This window comes from Gopherus flavomarginatus, chromosome 1, assembly GCF_025201925.1.
Source record: "Gopherus flavomarginatus isolate rGopFla2 chromosome 1, rGopFla2.mat.asm, whole genome shotgun sequence".
Taxonomy (NCBI): Eukaryota; Metazoa; Chordata; order Testudines; family Testudinidae; genus Gopherus; species Gopherus flavomarginatus.
Genome location: NC_066617.1, coordinates 142,753,376 through 142,774,064, shown reverse-complemented (window position 1 = coordinate 142,774,064; position 20,689 = coordinate 142,753,376). Strand labels below are relative to the sequence as shown.

General features: G+C 45.8%; 2 protein-coding genes and 1 long non-coding RNA gene across 7 annotated transcripts in view; 2 read left to right on the top strand and 1 right to left on the bottom strand.

The window, feature by feature from the left end:
* The window catches only part of TULP3 (TUB like protein 3), a 92,436-nt gene extending 78,961 nt beyond the window's left edge, over positions 1 to 13,475 (top strand). For all 5 annotated transcript variants that reach the window (XM_050965753.1, XM_050965751.1, XM_050965761.1 and 2 more), the window contains 3 exons: positions 2,988 to 3,086; positions 6,296 to 6,467; positions 6,981 to 13,475. In XM_050965753.1, coding sequence (XP_050821710.1) covers positions 2,988 to 3,086; positions 6,296 to 6,467; positions 6,981 to 7,114 — 405 coding nt within the window. In that variant the 3' untranslated portion in view covers positions 7,115 to 13,475. The remainder of the gene's footprint in view (positions 1 to 2,987; positions 3,087 to 6,295; positions 6,468 to 6,980) is intronic.
* LOC127057851 (uncharacterized) lies at positions 245 to 13,028 on the bottom strand. The gene is made up of 3 exons (XR_007776204.1): positions 12,933 to 13,028; positions 9,062 to 9,177; positions 245 to 505 (listed from the first exon to the last, which is right to left on the bottom strand). It is a non-coding gene; the product is annotated as an uncharacterized LOC127057851 (long non-coding RNA).
* A 2,253-nt stretch (positions 13,476 to 15,728) lies between the features above and the next one.
* The window catches only part of TEAD4 (TEA domain transcription factor 4), an 81,623-nt gene continuing 76,662 nt past the window's right edge, over positions 15,729 to 20,689 (top strand). Inside the window, exons 1-2 of the mRNA XM_050936480.1 lie at positions 15,729 to 15,837; positions 16,207 to 16,422. Of these exons, the coding sequence (XP_050792437.1) occupies positions 15,729 to 15,837; positions 16,207 to 16,422 (325 nt within the window). The remainder of the gene's footprint in view (positions 15,838 to 16,206; positions 16,423 to 20,689) is intronic.

Sequence of the window (20,689 nt, the reverse complement as noted above, 5' to 3'; positions counted from 1 at the left end):
GCTCCAGCTCCGGGGGGAAGGAGGGACCATGGGCAAGGGTGAGGGGGGTGAAAGGATAAAAAGTTTGGGGACCACTGACCTATAGTCTATATCAGTAAAATGCACTAGTATGTTAGGGGAAGCTGTATAACTAATATTAATGTTATACCTGATTTTTATCGTATGTGTTAGGAACTCTTAAGAAGCCACCTTGCTGGAATAAAATCAAAATAGCCTTTGAGATAGATTTTTTTAGGTTGAAGGCATTAAACAGCTAGTGACTAGAGGACCAAGAAAGTCTGTTTCTTCTTCAAGTAATGGTCCCTGTTGTATTCCACTGTGGGTTACACATGTGCACCATGCACCCAGAGTCAGAGAATTTGAAAGCAGTGTCTGTTGGTCCACGCATGTGCCTCAGTTCATCTCATGCTCCCAACCGCAGGGCAGACTGACTGCCTCTTCAGTTCCTTCTCATTGCCGCGTGGTCCAGGTCAGAAACTTAGTGTCTTCAGCTCTGATGTCGTTTCTGAAAAACAGTAGTGTTAGCTGTAAATAATTTGTAGTTTTAGAAGTTTTAATAGATTTAGTAATTTTGATTGTTTTAATAGTTTTAGAATTAGATTAGGCTACAGGGGTCCCCTCCATTCTCCCTCATGCCCTATTTGGGTACCTGACTGTGCCCAGAACTCCAGGCTTCAAACTTTGCACCTCCTGCCTGCAATCCTTCTCCATCAGTGATGACCCCCAACACTGCCTCTATTGCTTGGGACAGGCTCACATTGCGAATTGGTGCAGTATTTGTCAGTCTTTCCCAAGCTGCACCTGAGAAGGACAGGCTTTTCACCTCCGTAAGTACCTCATGGAAATGGCCATGAGGCCTCAATCAGATCCAGGCTGGGGAATCCCCCCTGTACATCATCCTGAATCAGCAAGAAGTGTGCCTCCTGCTGTAAAGTCCAACTCTGGTGCCGGAGGATCCACCCCCACAAACGCCTAGTCGGGAGATCAGGAAGCACTATCGTAAGCATTGGGCTAAGTCTCCCTCTAAGTCCATTCCAAAGATACTGGATGTGCATACGAGCAAACCCATTGACTCAGCCCAGGAGGATGTCATACGTCCCCAGTTCCACAGACACGAAAGGAAAGCCATGAAACATAGGGCTTCACCAGCTGCACACCACGCTTCATCAGTTCCGTCATCCCCAGCTCTTCATAAGACACTGAGACCTTCTGGCACTGGTGAATGTAGAACACCACCAGATACCATACTCATCACTGGTATTTGTGGCCCAAACATAAAGGTGCCTATTAAACCAGGGAGGTCCAGATCTGTGGCCACACCACATAACATTTTCGCTCCCTCAGATCCTGAATCCCCTTCCCCATTCTGACTCTCCATTTCCAGAGAGTGTATGTTGCCTTCCAGAGACTTGCTGGTAGGATGGAGCTTATCACCCCCACCATACACAACTTGTACCTCTCCATCAGCACCGATGTTATCACCATTGGAACCTGAGTCTGCCCTTTCCTCCTCAAGAGACTCGGAACCATGAGAGGAGCCACACCCCAGGAGACCCACAAAAGCCTGGAACCAACCAATGCCTCACCTGGCTCATTAGTACCTCATATCATAGGGACCCCTGCCCTAAGCTGTCGACCTCACTTACTGCCCATACGGGGGACCCTGGCACCAGTGCCCACCTTGGGAATCTATCTGATCCGCTAGGGAGTCACCACCTGACTCCATCCAGAGAATTTCCAAATGGATTTTGGGACGCAGTCTACACTTCTATAAGCTCTCAAACCTCCCCCCTTCTTTGGGGGTATCAGAGCACTCCATGAGAGCCCAAGCCATGACTGTAGCATTTCTTCAGGACGTACCAAGGTGGCCACATGGAGCTCTGTTCACAAATTTGCAAGACATTGTTCCCTTATATAAGACTTGACTACTGAGGCCTCATTTGGGATAGCTGTTCGCCGCTCATCCTTGCCATCATCATCCTTGCACCGTTCTTTTGCTTAAGTACTACTTGTCTGTTACCCTCAGTGAAATACAAAGGACCATCTCTCAAAGAAGAAGAGGCGGTTACTTACCTGTAAGTGGAAGTTCTTTGAGATGTGTGGTACTTCTGTGTATTCCAGTACCCACTGTTCTTCCTCTCTGCTTCGGATCTTATCTGATTCACGGTGGAGAAGGAACTGTAAGAGGCAGTTGATCCTCCCTGCCCTTTATCATCTTGGCAAACTGGGGCACATACACAGACCAATGGAAGCTACTTTCAAAATCTCTGGCTCCAGGCGCATGGTGCGCATGCATAACCCACACTGGAATACATATAGGGACCACACATCTTGAAGAACCTCCAGTTACAGGTAAGTAACTTCCTCTTACTCCACCTGTTGGGCAGCCAAGATATGTGGAATTCCCTGCTGCACTTTGCAGTAGACTTGTTTGTTTCAGGATGAAAGTTAAGCCGTATGCTGACTCCAAATCCCCCATGGGGTTTCTTTTATCTTATCTACAGGGTCACAGTTTGGGAGAAACTACTAAATATAGCCTTAAAAATAAATCAGAAGCTAAGGAAAATTAAAGAGATTGTCCGTTTAGACTATAAGGTCCCTGGAGAGTTGACAAAGTACAGATGTAGTCAGAGTTATGCTATCTATAATTGTGTTTATACCTCTGTTGCTAGCAGGGATCTAGCACATTTCCTCTCAACAGTAAGAGCCACATTTATTGTCCAAGAATGACGCTAGCCAAATTGTGTAATAAAACCATGTTTAGGTTATATTTGGAAGATTATCTATAATACTGTGGTTAATGTGGTTTTGGAGGAGAAAAAGAATTGTATCACTAATAGTCAAGGAAACAATGCTGATTGCAACAGTGTTTTAAATACAGATGTAGCTGGCATGTTTCTGATTCCAGGGTAGACTGGGTGTTAAAGGTCAATCTCATTATCTTCTCTGAGGTAGTGCTGAAAAGAACTTATTTCCTTGTCTTTTAGGAAACCAATGTCCTAGGATTCAAAGGCCCCAGGAAGATGTCAGTGATCATTCCAGGGATGAACATGAACCACAAGCGAATTCCAATCAGACCACGCAATGTAAGTTTGGAACTGGGTCAGATTCCAGTGGCGCAGGGAAGAAAGTTTTAATGTCTTAGAGATCCAAATGTCAATTATTGGCAATCATAGCAATTAGAGGAAAAAGACCTGTTGGGTCCCAACTAGCCCATCCCCTGGAAGTTAGTATGGGATTCTTCACTACACTGTGCTTTTCCAGGCCACTTTCAAATTACTCCCGTAATAGGATTCCACCATTGCCCTTGGGAGACTGGTTAATCTGATAGGTCTCATGATTGGTAAACTTTTCTTGATATTCAGCTTAAAATGTCATTTTCTTAATTTCAGTGTATTTCTTCTTGCTTGTAGCCCTTGTGCAACTCTCTACATTTTGCCTCTCTCCTTACTTGTCGTTTAGCCAGGCGGACCATATTTAGCTCTTTTTTTATGCCTGTAGTGCATAGGAGCCCGTAGTCATGACTGGACTCCATTGTGCTAGGTGCTGTACAAACACAGAACAAAAAGACAGTCCCTGGCCTAAAGACTTTACATTCTACGTATAAATGAAGAGATGACAGGTGGATGCAGACAGAGAAAGAAGCACAAGAAAACAATGAGGCAATATTGGTCAGCATGACGGGCAGTGGTCTCAGCACACCAGCAGCCTAGCCATTGTCCAGTTTTTTTTTTTTTTCAGGAATCATAGAAAAGGAGAGTTTTAAGGAAGGATTTAAACAAGGATAATCAGATTGCTTTTCAGGTCTCTACAGGGAGAGCCTCCCATGCATGAGGGGCAACGTGAAGAAAGCATGAAGGTGCTGTTGGAAAATTTTAAGAAGTGGGTGATGAAGGCTGACATCATGGGCCAAGTGGAGATGGGAGTTGACATTTAGATAGCGAATGAGAGCTAAATAGAGCGGGGATAGGCTATAAAGGGCCTTGAAAGTGAAGCCAAGTAAGACTCTTATGTTTGATGTGATAGAGAAGTGGAGGGATATAAAGAGAGGAATGACATGGTCAAAGCAAGAGGCCAGGAAAATGCAGCATTCTGAATGGATATGAGCAGAGCAAGACTGCATTTGTTATGCCCAAGAGAAGGATGTTGCAGCAATAGACACCCGAGATGATGAGAGCCTGAACGAGTCTTGTAGCTGTGTGGATGGATAGGAAAGACCATATGTTAGAGATGTTATGCAGAAAGAATCTGCAAGACTTAGACATATCCTGGGGGCAAGAGGAGGGGATTTGACTCAGAGCTGGTGAAAAGGAGGCTGGGATTGCAGGCAATGGATTCAGTTAAGTTGGAGAAGGAGAGTTATTTCTCTAGGAAGATGGCAGAACGAAAGGAGGAGAGAACAAATCTGTAGTGGAGGAAGCGATCCTGGTCACAGGATTTCTGTCAGACACGCTCCACAGTGCAAAAGCCCGAGCAGGCGCAGAGGAAGTGGATTTTGGGGGTGAGCCAAGGCTGGGTTCTGGCTGAGCAGACGTTGTGATGAGAGAGAGGCAAAACAGTCAAGAGTGAAGCATGGAGAGAAACAACCATATCAATGGAAGAGAGGGCATAAGTCCATTTATCTAACCCTGACTGGTTTTTTTTTCCACTTTGCGGAACTCTTTCCAATTTATCAGTAGTTTTCTTGTAATTAAATGCCCTGAACTGAATACAGTATTCCAGATGTGCTCTCACGAGAAATATATAGGACCAGATGTGCCAAGGCACAACCCTTATTAGGGGACGATATAGAGCCAACCACCCCAATGTGAGCTATCGGAGTCATTGTGTCTCAGGAGGTTACTATGCCTGATTGAGCTCTTGGAAATCACAGTTGATTCATCATCCCTTAGGAGAATGACATATTCCTCCCCTAGATCAGGGGTTCTCAAACTGGAGGTCAGGACCCCTCAGAGGGTCACAAGATTATTACATGGGGGTTCATGAGCTGTCAATCTCCACCCTAAACCCTGCTTGCCTCCTTCATTTACAGTGGTATTAAATATATTAAAAAAGGTTGCACTCAGAGGCTTGCTGTGTGAAAGGGGTCGCCAGTAAAGAAGTTTGAGACCCACTGCACTAGATAGTGCAATGGGGGGATCCAGTGCATTGCCCTATCTCTTTTCCTTATCCATTTTATTGGCCTTAAAATCTATGAGTCTAAAAGAGGCCCACAGTGCTCAGGAGAGCATAGGGACTGCAGTCAAGGCTGGGCCCTTACCTGGGATACAGGGTTTAGGAGTGGTTCTCTGTGGCTTGGCTCAAATACCAGCCACAATTTAGCCCATATAGATTCATCATCATCTACATGGTCTGTGACATGATGCCTCTGAATAAGCAGCGACTGTTCTCTAAATGATGGCCCCACTGCCATTTCTAAATGTAATTTGTTGATGCCCATTCTCAAAGTCCTATGGGCATCCTTGCAGAAACAAATAAAATCAGAGATACAATTAATTAGTAAATCTGTTTCAAAAACAAACCCAAGAAGCAACAAACAGCTCACTACATCCTACTCTAATTTTTACCATAAATAAATTTATCACTCAACCCTTCCCAAACAACTGCTTTCCAAGCATCTCCCTCCATGGAATAACTTCTGTTTGGATAGTTTTTCTCAATTTTAATAGCTTTTATTTTTTAAGGTTGAAGTTCATTTTGTCACTTGTCCTTGCCACTTTGTCCTCACTACTGTTTGCAGTTCCTCCCAATTTACTATTCTTCACAGATGTAGTGAATATGCTGTTTTACCCCCCTTCACATTTCCATGTGTTTGTGTACCTATACCTAAACCGAGTAGAATGGAGGGAAAGCACTTGAATCCATACATACTTGTCGCCAACTGCAGCCTTTGAATTTCCCACTACAACATCCCAACTTCTTGCATCAGGGAGTTAAAGATACCCTGGTTATTTCTTTTTGCTTTGAAGGTTACAAGGTAGAAATTGGAGGTTTGGTACTAGAGGAAAAGGCTCCCAGGGAGTTAGAAATAGACTCCTGCCAGTACATTGAGAGCAGGTGCAGAAGGTGCTCTCACTGTGTCTCCTGGTTAGGATTGCGTGGGCCCAGAAGGAGAGAGAACTTCAGGACTGGGAAAGTATGGAAATATCTCCATGGTACCTGCAGGATCTTGTTTCAGCAGGGTTGAGTTCACTGTTCACTAGATTGGGGGACTCATGGTTGCAGAGTAAACACAACCTGAGAGAAGCAGTGACTAAAAGTGGACCCTCCCAAGTATAATTTTTCTCTTGAGCAGGAACATGAGAGTTTGCTATCAAAATGGCAAAATAAAAACCTGGAAAACCTGATTGAGCTGCACAACAAGGCGCCAGTGTGGAATGATGACACTCAGTCGTACGTCTTGAATTTCCATGGGAGAGTCACTCAGGCCTCGGTGAAGAACTTCCAGATTGTCCATGAGAATGACCGTAAGAGCTAAGGGTTGTGCCAGGGTGGGGTGGGGGATGTGGGGCTGCCACTTTAGTGAGGAAAAGAGCATTGTTCCATTAGGGCTGGGGAAAGATGGGAACACTGCTCCTGCACAAGGGATATGGGATGGGCAAGAATGGAATGGGGGGTATAGTCCAGAGAATCTTGGGACATTTGGAGTAATATGGGACCTCCCCTTCACTCTAGAGGTGGAGGGCATGACAAGATAGCTGCATCAGAGGAGAGGCGAATGCAGGCCTTCTGCTGAAGATGGAAAGGAGAGTAATATGGGATTGCTGTCCCAGCCAAAGCATAGGTATGGGATTCCTCTGTGAAAGAAGTCAGCAGGAGTGTTCTTGTAGAAAAGCAGATTCTGAGCCCCTCTGGTAAGGAAGGGAAGATGGGATAGTCTCTCCAGTCAGGTGTATTTGGAACTGTTCCACTCTTTCTCTTCTTACTTTTCTCTCTTTATGAATTAGTTGGTCTCTGACCCCCCCTCTCTGCCTCCCTAGCTGACTACATTGTGATGCAGTTTGGCCGTGTAGCAGAAGACGTGTTCACTCTGGACTATAATTACCCACTGTGTGCCCTCCAGGCCTTTGCCATTGGACTCTCCAGCTTTGACAGCAAATTGGCATGTGAATGATGGAGACAGCAGACTTGGACGTGGAACTTGCTCCCATCCCTGCACCTTGTAGATGAGTTCTGGGTGGAATCATGAGAAGTATCCTGGGGACAGAAGGGGAACTGGAGGCCAGATATCTGTGGGCTTAACAAGAAGCAAATAGTAGATTTAGGGGCTTTACAGTAGCTGATAGAGACCGTGGCCCTTTTTGGAAGGGAGATCTCTGCATGTGCCCTGGGGGAAGGCAAGGATAACGTGTGATGTCTTTGTTATCAGTATTAACGCTGTATTGATAATCTTGATCGGAGATGGTGTGAGAGAGCTAATCCTGCTCCTTAGCAGCTAAGCATCACTGTGACTAGGAATTCCTGCAGTGGGGATCAGATTAATAGTGCTTTAGGCGAGGCATCTTGGATCTCACAACACCCCTCTGCTCATGCAGCGTATATTAAGATTCGTTTAGAGAAGGAAGAACAGGTACAGTCTGTGCCGTCTCTTACCCCGCAGAGTAACTCTCCTGTCTAAGGCAAAGTTCAGAGAAAGAAGAGAGGGTATAAGCCTGATGTCCCTGTGCAACTGTAAGAACTGTTCAATGAACAAAGAATAGAAACAAGCCCCATGCCTCTATAGCCACCCTTTTATTCTGCAGGATAATTCTCTTTCAAGGCTGATGGATCCCAGTTCCTGTTAATTGTTCTGCTGCTCATTATCCTGTGACAACCCTTTTACCAAATAAAGATCCCCCATCATTAGGGATGTGAGAAAAACTCCTATGGTCACTTCTAAGTAAGCAATATTTGTATTATGACCATCACTGTTTCTTTGATTCCTAACAGTTCTAAAAGTCAAATTGAATGGATCATTGGACCTGACAGAAACTGGCTGAGAAAGGCATGCCATTGACTATTCCTGATATGCAGCATCCTGATTGCCTTAAATACTAGATTCTATAGGTCAGTCAATCAGAAACATTTTTTTTTAAATTTCTTTTATGAATAGTTTGCTGCATTTTAGGAATAAACTGATGTCTGAAGCTTTTATTTGTTTTGTTTAACTTTTTACTCAGCAAATAAGAGCCTCTTCTGCAGCAGTCTGAATGGCTGATTCCAGTTGCATGTGGTATAATAACCATAGATATGTCAAATCATGACCAGTTCAGTCTGTTTTATATAATCATTTAATCTGAATACGAGATTAACCAAAAATAAGATTATAGACATTTTCCAAGGCACAAAGAGAGAAGAATATTGCAACAAGAGTAGCCAAAGTACTGCTCATCGGGCTCCATAATGTGTCCTGTAGCAGCCCTCACCTTTAATTCTGGGTTGCAGTCAGTGGAGACCACAAGTCCCAGCATGCAATCCTCCTTGATCCACCAGCCTCAACTTGGATCACATTGGAACACTGCATATTGAGACCTATAGGTTACATGGGCTGCACATCTGCTGTATATTAAAAAATAGGGCAGCTACCATCCTGTCCATTTCATGTTCTTTATGTACAGCTATCAGGATCTTTCCTTTCACATTCATTATGTACAGTTAATTGCTCATTTGTCCCTCTGTTAAACAAACTGAGTGTCTCCTTTTTTGCATGTACTGATCTGTTTTTAAAGGTCATTGGCAGCCCACGAGTCCTATCTAGATGCCCCCAGCAACCAGACTTTCATCATTGTGCCACAGTCTTTGCATTATGTCACATAAGTCTCTCTGTTGGTGGATATCATCTTGCTGTTTAATTTTCCAAAACATCAAACTTTGTGTAGACATTTTCTGATGCCAGAAAAAATGCTTCAATCATAGTCACATGTAATCTCTGTATTTAATTGTAAATGGTGAATTGTTGCTGATAGCTCCAGTTCTAAAAAATGCTTATCTCACAAGTTCCCAAGCTACACTGGCTGAGGTGCCATTGCATTCAAAGCAATCTCATCAGCATAGCACTCAGCAAAGAGTTTGCTCCAGGTACCTCTTTTGTGCCTTCATGTACTTCCTGCTTGTCAATGTGGGGACAAGATTCGATGGCATCTCCCACTTGTGTTCTCTTATGCTCCCAACTGACTGCACTGCACTTCCTGTATCTACCTAGAAAAGCCAAGAAACCAGTTCTTAATGCCTCTGTCACAATTACTTTGTAACTAGGACCAGATGTAGAAAATTAGTTTATGTTCACTTGGGGTTACTTGTAGGCAATGCATTAATTGCTAGTCTAGAAAAAGTTTCGTTGTGCTTAGCGAGCCGCCCTGCAACTCCCTGGTTCATCTCTCCAACTGGGCCAGTCAGCAAGGGCTCTCTCAAACTATTCAAGGTGGTAAACCCATGGGTGAGCTTAATTGATCATGGGTAAGTCAGTGCCTGTGATTCTTTAGGTTTCCTCATCAAGTTGCACAGACAGATGGCCGAATTTCTTGTCTCTTCTGAGGTGCTTTCTATACTGTGAGCATGTGACCCTTCACTTACCTTCTAGTATTGAAACTCTTCTGTCTCTGTTTTTGAGGTTGTTTTTTTTAAGGGATTGTACAGTGACCTCGTCCACACTAGCATTAAAGTATGTTAGTCACAACTGTATTAAAACACAGGTTATTGCTAGCAAGTCCTAGCTTGGTTTCTCTGATAACATCCAGCAGGGAATTTTTCTAAAAAGGGTGATACCGTTGTGCTAGGAAACAGTCCTATTAGCTGTCTGTGGGGTCAAACTAAAAGCCTGATTTTCAGACAAAAATCCCAGTGCACACTGCTCAGGGAAGTGGTACGTTCTGTCACAGTGAAATGTGACTCTGGATATCTTGGTGGACAGAAGCATGGGTCTGTTTTGTGTTGCTGTTTGAACAGGCAATAGCAATGCAGGAGGAGGGCATTTACCTCTTCTCAGATGCTTTCAGACATATTTTATATATTGGAGGCTTCAGTACTCTGCCGTACTCTCCGTTCTTTTTGTGTTCTTCACCCACTCTGTTGCTGCTCTGTGTGCCAAAGGTCCACCTAGATGACTAAGAGGCTGGCTTTGTGTGCTTCCTGTTGCTTCCAAGCTTTTTTTGCTCTGCAGAAACCTCCAGTGCTTTTTGGTCAAATATTGTTCTACATGAATTGTATTTATAACTTTTGTACTCTAATGAAAATAAAATAACTTATAAAAAACAAAACAAACAACAAAACCCTAAACTCTGAATTGTTCTTATCTTGTCCTGTAGGATTTTTGCTGCATGTGGTGTTTGCTGTTGGCTCTGATATCTCTGTCTCTCCTGCTTTGGCTACCCCTCTTTCTCCCTGTCTCCCTCCACTCCATCTCTCTTCTTTCTGTATCATTCTCTCCTCATTTGTCTCCCTCGCTTCTCCTCAATGCTGGTTTTACAAATATTTAGAAGTGTGAGAATTGCCTTGGAAACACAAGTACTACCAATTTCCTTTCTGCATCACTAGGAGCTGCTTGCTGTCGATTTGTTCACTCCCCTCCCCTTGATTCTCCTGCTCCTCACACCCATTCTCTCTCAAGTGTTATGGGCTGCTGAGGGGGGGGGGGTGCATTGGAAATATTTACCCACTTGTAGGGTGACCAGATATCCCGACTTTATAGGGACTGTCCCTATTTTTGGGTCTTGTTCTTATACAGGCTCCTATTACCCCACATCCCCTGTCCCGATTTTTCACATTTGCTGACTGATCACCCTAGTCACTTGCTCTTAGCCCCTCCTGTTGTCCAGGTGTCCCATGGTGCAATTCTGGACCAGGATTGAAATAGTGTGAGGTAAAGAGGGGCAGTACTGAGTTGAGGGTGTTTTTACTGGGGTGATATGAAGAGAAGTGTCTGCCTCACTGAGGGAAAATGTCCTTGTTCCAGTGACTTAAAGCTTAAGGTAGGGTAGATCTAACTTGGCAGGCCCCTGTTCTGAATGCAGGTTGAACAATCATGTCCATTTCCCTCTAGCTTGGCCAGAATGGATACAGGGTGCAAGCACGTTCTGCTCTCTGTGTCTGTCTCAGAGATCTGCAGCACAGTTGCTATCTCTACAGCACTGTGTTGGCTGCTGTAATATCGTGCTCTCGCTCCCACACCAAACACAACATCCAGAAAACTCCAAGAACAGGCTGGGTGTAGGAAGCAAATGCTACAGTCCAGTGTGAATCCTCATAGCGGGACTCAGAATGCAGCAGCTCCAAGGTGCTGTGAGGTCTCCAGCTAATACACATCAAAGGCAGGAGTATTCATTTCTTACTCTTTTATGGCTCAATCCTGCTTGCACTGAAATGTTGATATCAATAGGAGTAGACTCAGACTCTGTTATTTAAAAGTATAACACGCTGACAAAGCACACCCTACCCAACATGCTCTTCTACTTACTGGTATTAATAGCTCTGTGCACTTCACAGCTATTGTTACTGGAAAAGAATAATAAAGAAGACAAGCAACTATTCCCCCACCCCACCCTTTTCACAGATGGAGAGCTGGGAGTTTGCAGGAGGTCACTGCAGTCAGAGCTGGGGATAGAGCCCTGTGTAAAACAGCATACCTAAGTCTCATCCACACTGCTTTTCTGAAGGAATGTGTCAAATCTATGGGCTTGAGTGCTGTCTGTAACCACTACATCCCACTCCCTTCCAGAGCTAAGTGCTTGGCTACACTCGAAACTCCAAAGCGCTGCTGCGGGAGTGCTCCCCCGGCAGCACTTTGAAGTGTGAGTGTGGTCGCGGCACAGGTACTCCACCTTCCCAAGGGGATTAGCTTGCAGTGCTGAGAGCCGCGCGCCCAGAGCTGGGGCACTGTTTACACTGGCGCAGCGCTGTAACTTGCTGCACTCAGGGGTGTTTTTTTCACACCCCTGAGCGAAAAAGTTGCAGCGTTGTAAAGCGCCAGTGTAGCCAAGGCCGAAAAATAGAACTGGACATAGGTGTGGGCTACTGGTGAAATATTTATTAAATATCTCCTAGAACTGGAAGGGACCTTGGGTCATTGAATCCAGCCCCCTGCCTTCACTAGCAGGACCAAATACTGATTTTGCCCCAAATCCCAAAGTGGCCCCCTCAAGGGCTGAACTCACAACCCTGGGTTTAGTAAGCAAATGCTCAAACCACTGAGCTATCCTTCTCTAGTGGCTGAGCTATGTGGAGGATAACAGCCTACTACTACTATCAATTACTTATTTAGCTCAAGTAATAGAGGTCAGCTTTACCATAAAGGTGAGACCAGGCTAAAGGTCAGAGGCTTCTCAGGAGTTCTTGTCCTTGTGTCTTCCAGCATTTTCAGTGTACAGTCCCTGTCTCCCCATTCTGTTCTCTTGTCCTGTTCTCCATGGATTTCTTGTTCCTCTGCTGGGACTCAGAAGTCATTTTCCTGTTTCAGTTTGGGTAAATCTTTCCACACCTAGATAAGCTCTGTGGCCAGAAAGAAGCTCTCCTTTTTGCTAAAATGTGTCAAGGTAAAAAGCATGTAATTGGCAGTTGATATATATGAATGAATGTTGTTTCCACTAGATTTGAAGGTGGGATCTGATCTCATTTGCTATGACAAAAGTAAAGTGATGGTTTAAAAAGAGAGAACCACTGAACTAAGGTACAACAAAACAAAGGTGAACAAAGAATGATTTTCTTAACTTGAATTGAGATCCCCATTTATAAAAGAGAACAGGAACTACCCTTAGAGTGCAGTTTTACTCTGAAAAGTGATTCCTAAAAATGAGCTCCATATTCGTCTGTCAATAGCTGTATATCAGACCTGTTCAGCTAACAGGAAAAAAGATTCCACTACTTCTGACCACCCCAATCAAACTCCATATGCGTGCTGTGTCAAGTTCTTTCCTTGCATATCATCTCCACTACTAAAGGTTCTACAGGCCAAATCCTACCCTTAGTTACACAGGTGCAAGCCCATTCATTTCAGTGCGTTTCTGCAACTGTAAGTGACTAGAATTTGGTGAACAATTCTGCTGATGATTCACAGGAAGGAATAAAATCCAGCTCGCTCTCTGAGCTGTGTTGACTCTGCAGGGGGAACAGGAGAAAAAATGTACATTAGCCACAAAGTCAGCAGATCTGACCTTCAGTAAACATAGGAAGCAGATAGAATGAGTAATAAGATGCCATTTTTACAAAATCATTTTTCACAATAGTACTGCACTTTAAACATCAGCTTTTAATCTTCACGTGGTTTAGCAGAGACCCATAGTGGCTAAATGGGCTCATTACAGGTATACGTTTAAAGGAAAACTGCAACACACACGTGAGTTTATTGTGTAGAATAACACCACACAGAATACTAGGCTTATTTTAAATAACCAGTCATATCTTTATGTACATGGATATTACCTAAAATTGTATGACTTAGAAAATGTATGTGGCCTCTCTGCATTCGAAGAGAAAATAAAAATAAAAATTCTAATTGTATCTAATTACAAAGAAAAGTAATGTATATGTATATTGCACATAGGGACATTTTCAAGCTCTTCTCCACAACCATGAGGGCTAGGAGCTTACTTTGAAAGACAGAAGGAAAGCTGAGATACTCACATAATCATGTGCCCACACAAGGTGGGACTTAATCACTGGAGTCTGCAATGCTCCTGAGAAATTTTAACTCTTTGTCTCAGGTCTTAGCTACACTACTTGGTATTGTTTTTCTGGTATAGCTATCCTGGCAAACCCCTCTAGTGTGGCTGTAGTTATACTGGTATAAAATACGCTGGTTTGGGGAACCTGAGGGCTAAAATGCTTAGTTTAACTGAAATCATCAGGCTCAGTGTAGGGGTATTTGGGTTAAATGTACAGCCTGTGTTATGCAGGAGGTCGGGCTAGAGGATCTAATGGTCCCTTCTGGCCTTAAACTCTATGAAATCTATACTCTATGAAACCAGCATAAGCGATACCAGTATAAGCACAGTTACACTGTATAACGGTCTGCAGTAGGGCTTTTACTGGCATAGCTATATTTTTGGGTTTTTTATAAAAAAAAAAATCACCCCCTACATGACATAGTAATGCTTGTAAAATTTTTAAGTGTAGACCAGGCTTCAATTTCCCCAGTTGTAAAATGGAGAAAAGTGCCATCTTGGCACATAAGAATATATCCCACTGTTCCTAAGTTCAAAAGGTCAGTAAGTTGTTCTGCCCTGCATTTGCCTTCCTAGTTAAACTAACCTACTTTGTAGGGTTTTTTGAGAGGGTTAGGTAGATGTCTGTCAAGTGCTTTGGATATGAAAATGTGCACAAGGGTGAAGTGTTTTTATAATGGAAAATGAAACTGAAAGAATTGGCGGTGCTGCAGGGAGTGGTGTGGGTGACTCATTAGAGAGGGGCTCTTTCTTCTTCAGTCAGTACTGACCCTAATGTCTCCCTGCATGGCAGGACAGGGTGCTGTGCTGCAGGGAGTGGGATGGGTAACTTGAGAAGAGGTGCTCTATTCCTTCTGACTCAGTGCTGACCCCAGTGTCCCAGTATGGGGTAGTGTAATGGTTTTTGAAGTTCAGGTTGCGACTCAGTACTGGGTTGCGGAATGCAAAGCACTAGGTCGCCTTGCTCAGCACTCACTGGCGTCCAGACAGTAAAAACAAGTAGTCCCTACTGTTCTGACATCACGCTGCACCCCGAAAATGGCCAGCAGCAGGTCCAGTTCATAGGCAGGGGGGCCACAAGGCTCTGCACACTGCCCCCAACCCAAGCACTGGCTCCGCACTCCCACGGGCCAGGAACCAGCCAATGGGAGCTGGGGCGGGTGCAGTGCCTGCAGGCAAGAGCCGCGTGGAGCCACTTGTGTACTTCTGCCTAAGAGCTGGACCTGCTGGCTGCTTCTGGGACACAGTGTGGTCTGTGGTGCCAGGATGGTGTGAAGCCTGCCTCTGCACCCCAGCTGTGCTACTGACTGGGAGCCACCAGAGATAAGCCTGCACCCCAATTCCCTGCCCCAGTGCTGAGCCCCCCACAAACCCAGAGCCCCTTCCTGCACCCCAATCCCCTCATCCCCAGCCTCACCCCAAACCCCTGTCCCATCCCAGAGCCCCCTCCCAGATCCTGAATCCCTCATTCCTAGCCCCACTCCACACCCTAATCCTCTGCCCCAGCCCTGAGCCCCCTCCCACATCCCAAACCCCTCATTGGGTGACAGGCATCAACAATTTTCTTCAACTGGGTCACCAGAAAAAAAAGGTATGAAAACCACTGGAGTAGTGGATGTTGTGTTGCTTGGAAGTGCCAGCTTTGCGGTCAGTAAAGTTTTTTTAGCCTCTGTCCCCTGTTGCAGGAGATTGGGCCACTACTTATGCACCCCAGGGACAAAGAGTTTAGAAAGCATCAGAAAAATCAAATGCTCGTGGAAAGGGAATGTTTTAATGGCCTTTCTGTCTCCAGTCCCTCATGGGAATGAGGCCTACGAAAAAGGAGTCCTCAGCAGGTTAATGCCAATCTGCCCCTCAGAGGGACCTGGGAGCTGTTCCTTCCTGCACTGGAGGTGGTGCTTAAAATGGTCTGAAAAGGGGGGGTGGGGAGGGAATTCATCAACCTAGTTCTCACCCACTTGACACTATTTGCAATTTGTGTTAATATTTATTACAAAATAATCGCAGCCAGTTTTTAGCTCATGAAATTATTTAAATCTGTCTGTCCGTGTTGTTCAGTGAGCAGGGAGTGACACCCCAGAACTCCCCGAGGCAATGGTTTTCAGTGTTAACTCCCTGGCCTTTGCTAGCAGCGGTGACTGTCCCACGGAACAACCCCCCTTCCAAAGTCCTTCCCCAGGGGAGGCCACCGCACCCCACCAGTGTGAGTGGGGAACCAGGCCAGCCCCACGTGTGGCTGGCTCTGCCAGCCCTGCCCTGCCCAGCGGGAGCTGCTCGCCTGCAGCCCACCAGCACAATCGCCGCCAGAGGGTCCCAGTTGTGGCTGGACTATTCCTGGAGGTTTCAGCCCACGACGGCCTCTTTAATTACAGATTCGTCTTTGCTGCCCGGAGACTCCAGGACAATCCTGGAGGGTTGGCCACCCCCTCGCTGCAGTGATTTCTCGCCTCCTCCGCTTTGCCCCTGCGGCTCCAGCCCGGGGTCCGGCGGCGGGAGCTCACTCCTTCCTCTGCGGCTGCCGGCAGTTTCCTCTCGCCCCTGCCTGGGCTGGGCCCGTTTCTCCCCCCTCCAGCTCCCGCCCCCCGCCCCAAGTCTCCTCCCCCGCTGCCCCGGCCGGAGGCGAGTCCTGGTCAGCTTCGTTCCCAACTCCACCCGCCCGCCGGGCCCCCTCCCTCGGCTGCGTGTATTTCATACCAGCCTCATTCCTCGCATTCCGCCCTCGCTCCTGCCACACGCCGCCCGCCCGGGGGGGTGGGAGCGGCCCGGCCCGCTCCGCTCCGCTCGCCAGGTGGGTGCTTCCCTCGGGGGCGCGTCCGCCCCCCCCGCTCTGCCCTCTGGCTCCGGCCCCGGCCGCTTCCCTCCCGCCCGGCCAGCCGCGGCTCCCCCCCACCCCGCTCCCAACTTCCTGCTGGTGCTCGGGGACCTGGGAACGGAGCCCACCAAGCGCAGGGCGGAGCCGCTCCACGGAGCGCGGCTGCCCATAACTTGGTGCCGGACGCGGCGGGGGCTGGACTCAGTGCGCTCGCCAGGTCCCTGCAGCCCGGTCCCGCGGCGCTAGGCTAGAGGCTGAGCCTCCCCCCAGCCCCGACTCCCGGCGCCCAGAAGAGGGGGTGGGGAGCAGCAAAGAGCGAGCCTGAGCCACGCCGCGGGAGTAACCCGCCCCTGGTCCCTTTGGCAGCAAGTCCCGGAGCTGAAGGCGGAAAAAGGGAAGCGGATTTGAAGCCGGTTCCTTTGCATGTAGGGAACAAGCACCAGCCTCGACTGTCCAGGTCAGGAAATGCGATTGCACCGCCCGCTTTCGCAGCGGCCAAGAGGGTGGGGGATGGGGTGCGTGGGGGAGAGGAGGGAACTGAAGGGGCCTTGAGGAAGGGGGGTGGGGGCGGAAGGAGAAAGGCACAAATGTACAAAGAAAGAGATCGGGAAACTGATGGAGGCTGCTGGCTGGCTCCCCCCGTGCACCTCCCAAACTGGAGGAACTTGCTGCTTTGGAAGAAAATAGTTAGCAGCGCTTATGGAAAAGTCCCTTATTATTCAACAGAGTGAGCACCTTTTAGTGAGTGATTTTCATTGTTTTACTACACCAGGAATGGAATTCTCTAGTTACATTTAAATTCTGTAGGATGGGCCACAAACCTACAGGAAAGTTATGAGTTCCTGTAGGACTTTGCCATAAGGGCGAGAGAATGTTCTCTTGGGCATCAGTTATTCAAAACTGGAGCAGGATGAGCGGAGTTGGGGGATTTACTGATCTTTTCCCATGTGTGGAAGGTTCTACTTAAAAACAGCTCCTGTGTTTCACCCCGGAGGTTAAGTCCATTGCAGCCTGGAGCCAAGGCGTCCCTGTCTATATTTAAAGTGGTGAAGTTCTGTGGGTCCTTTGGGGGTGAAAGGAGTTATATAAATATAAGGTGGGATTGCTTTTTTTTACGGAAACTTGGCCTCGAGTGATTGTTAATCTTTAAAAGCTGAAATCAGTGTGACTCCGCCGCAAATAAACCACATAAAATACTTTTTAAACACAGGGTGGAAGGAGACTGGTTTTGTTCCTGTTTCCTGCCGCTTGGAAAAGATCGGCTGCCGCCAGACTTGATCTTGCTGTCTGTCTGCAACATTGCAGGAACCATGTGTCCACCTGTCTGTCCATCTGTCGGTGCAGATGTCAGAGGGTTCATTGTCTCTGCTCCTAGGGAGGGAAACAGACAGCAGGACAGGGCGTTGGGTAATGGGGAGGAGTGAGAAGCGCAGAAGGGATAGGGAGGCTCAACAGTGAGGACTGGGACCTGATTAGAAAGGCTGCTGCTGCGTGTAAGCGTTCTGTGTTTTTCTCACGGTACAGAAGAGATGGGTCTCCGCTGTAAGGGGATTGTTTACTGAGGGTGCTGGACACAGACAAACTTTGTGGTTCTCACTGGCTCTCTAGCCCTTAGAGGTACTAAAGGCAGCCTGCCGCCTGTTGCTGCATAATGTCACCTTACAGAGTTTCCCTAAATCCTGGCCTGGACTTTGCAGTCACTCCCTGAACTACAGGGTGTATACTTGCCTAAGACCATGGGACAAAAAGAGACTTTCAGTGGAAATTGCCAGCTGATCATATCAAATATATTTGTTTGGTTGTTTTTTTCCAAAGAAATTAAGAGTTCAACCAGAATACAATGAATTAGAAAATGTGAGATTTCATGTTGATATTAGGTGATAGGAGTCTCTTCCACCTCTTCTCACTTTCTTGCATGTGATTTTGTATTTTATATTTTGAAGTCTTTCTTTTAAAAAAAATTAATATATGAAAATATAGTAAAAACAACTAGTTTAGAACTTCAATGGAAATCAATATCACAGCAGCATTGACAGTTTCTGGGGGGTTTCCATCAGCCAGTGACTGTTCTTGTGAGTCATACTATGGAGAAGACAATCGGAGACAGCAAATTTAGAATAAAGAATTGTAAGAATACGCTCTGGGATTTTCTCTCTAAGTCACTTGACTTCAGCATGAAGAACTCTATACAGAGGACTCGGATGGCTGTTGAACAGTAAAGTGTTCACAGTAACTTCTGCGCAATACACACTGTTATGCGTGATTGTTACAGTGGTCTTCACAGCTTTTTGTCTCCAGTTTTGTGTAAGTTTTTACATCTAAAGTTCAGGTATGCCATTGCTAAAGCTGGGTCTCAGAATTTTTGGTTCTGTAGCAACTGAGCTCAGTCAGCCCTGGGGGAGTTCAGAAAGTTAACTCTCTCTGACCAGTCCATTAGGATATTTCAGAGGGAAGCAGCAATTCAGCCTTATCTGTTCATAGAAATGAAAGACCAGTTACTTCCTCCAACTCATCATCCCTCTCTTGGGCAGTGGGATGCAATGCAGAATTGTTCCCTAAACCCCATTTGATATTGTTTTGTTCAATCTGGTTTTTAAAATGCCAAGTGATCAAACTTCCACCACTTCCCATGAGAGGCGTTTCCACACCCTAATTTGTGTCACTGGCAGGAAAGTTTTCCCGATATTCAGCCTAATTTTCCTTTTCTTAACATTCCATTACTTCTGTTTATGCCTCAGTGTACCACACTAGGTAATTCATCCTTTTCTCTCCATGGTGTTAACACCCTTTAAGTACTTGTGAACTGTTATCATGTCCCTCTTAGCCCTTTTGTCATCAACCTATACTTTTAATCTCTCCTCATAAATCATTTATCCCCAGCATGTCCACCATTTTTTGGGGGGAAGGGATAGCTCAGTGGTTTGAGCATTGGCCTGCTAAACCCAGGGTTGTGAGTTCAATCCTCAAGGGGCTATTTGGGAAACTGGGGTAAAAATCTGGGGATTGGTCCTGCTTTGAGCAAGGGGTTGGACTAGATGACCTCCTGAGGTCCCTCCCAACTCTATGATATCTTCTAGGCTTCTAATTGTTTGTGCTACTCTTCTCTGAACTCTCTCCAATTTGTCATCATCCTTATGGTGACGTGGGTTCCAGGATGAAATGCACTGTTTCAGACATGGTCATGCCAGGCCTAAAGAGAGGACTAGTGTCTCTTTCAGTGAAGTGATGTCTGACAAAATGATACTGATCATTTATGCAGCCATATTGCCTTGTAAACTCATATCTGATTTGTTCTGTATGCCCATTCTAGGGTGTCTTTAAACAGTGCTGCTTCCAAGGTTTTCCCCTCACATTGTATGTCATACCATTTCCCCCTAATTGTACTGGCTTCAATTTTTCCACATAAAATCTTGTTTTGCTTTTTTCTGCCCTTGTTTGTTTCTAAGCTTCCTTGGCCCCTTTAAATCATCTCTTTTCATTGGTGTTTGTAACTCTGATTCGGCATCATCTGCAAATTTCATTAATGTGACATTTATTCAATCTCCCAAATCATTAATTAAGATGTTAAATAAAACTGCACTAACATCAATCCCTGCAACTCCTCAACAAGTGCTGCTCCCTCCTTGATACACTGTTATTTATCATTCTCCTTTGCTTTGCAACCTCTATGTCAATTTTCCATACATTGGAGCCAATCTGAGTTACTTTTTCAGTTACAATTTCCTGGAAGAGAAACAAATGCTTTCCTAAATCTAAACTTATTACATTATCTACAACCTTCCTTTAATTTGCTAACTTTGCAATTGTCCCCACTCAAAAAGCAATCGAGTTTGTCAAGATTTTCAGTGGACTTTATAAACTCATGTTGCTTTGTTCATGGTTCACTGCCATCCATCTAGGCATCTCTCTGTCTAGGCATCTATGTTGTGCTTATCACCATGGTAAATCAGCACCTAGTATGTTAGCCCTTAGAGCCCTGATCCAGCAAAGAGCATTACAAAAGCCCAGGATTCTGCCTGCATGGAGCTACTTGCAGGATCTTGCAAAAGATAAATAGTTAATCCACCCCTTGTAGTCTCCTCTTTCTGGAGAGTATTCAATCACTCCCAATTGTTTTGTATACCAGACAAAGTAGGTGTTTTCCTGCCAGGGAAGGGCAGGTTTTTAGCATGGGCCCCAGTCTTGGGCTGTTTTGTAAGCTTTTAGTTCCCCTGTTCATATCTCATTTTTTATACCAATGCCA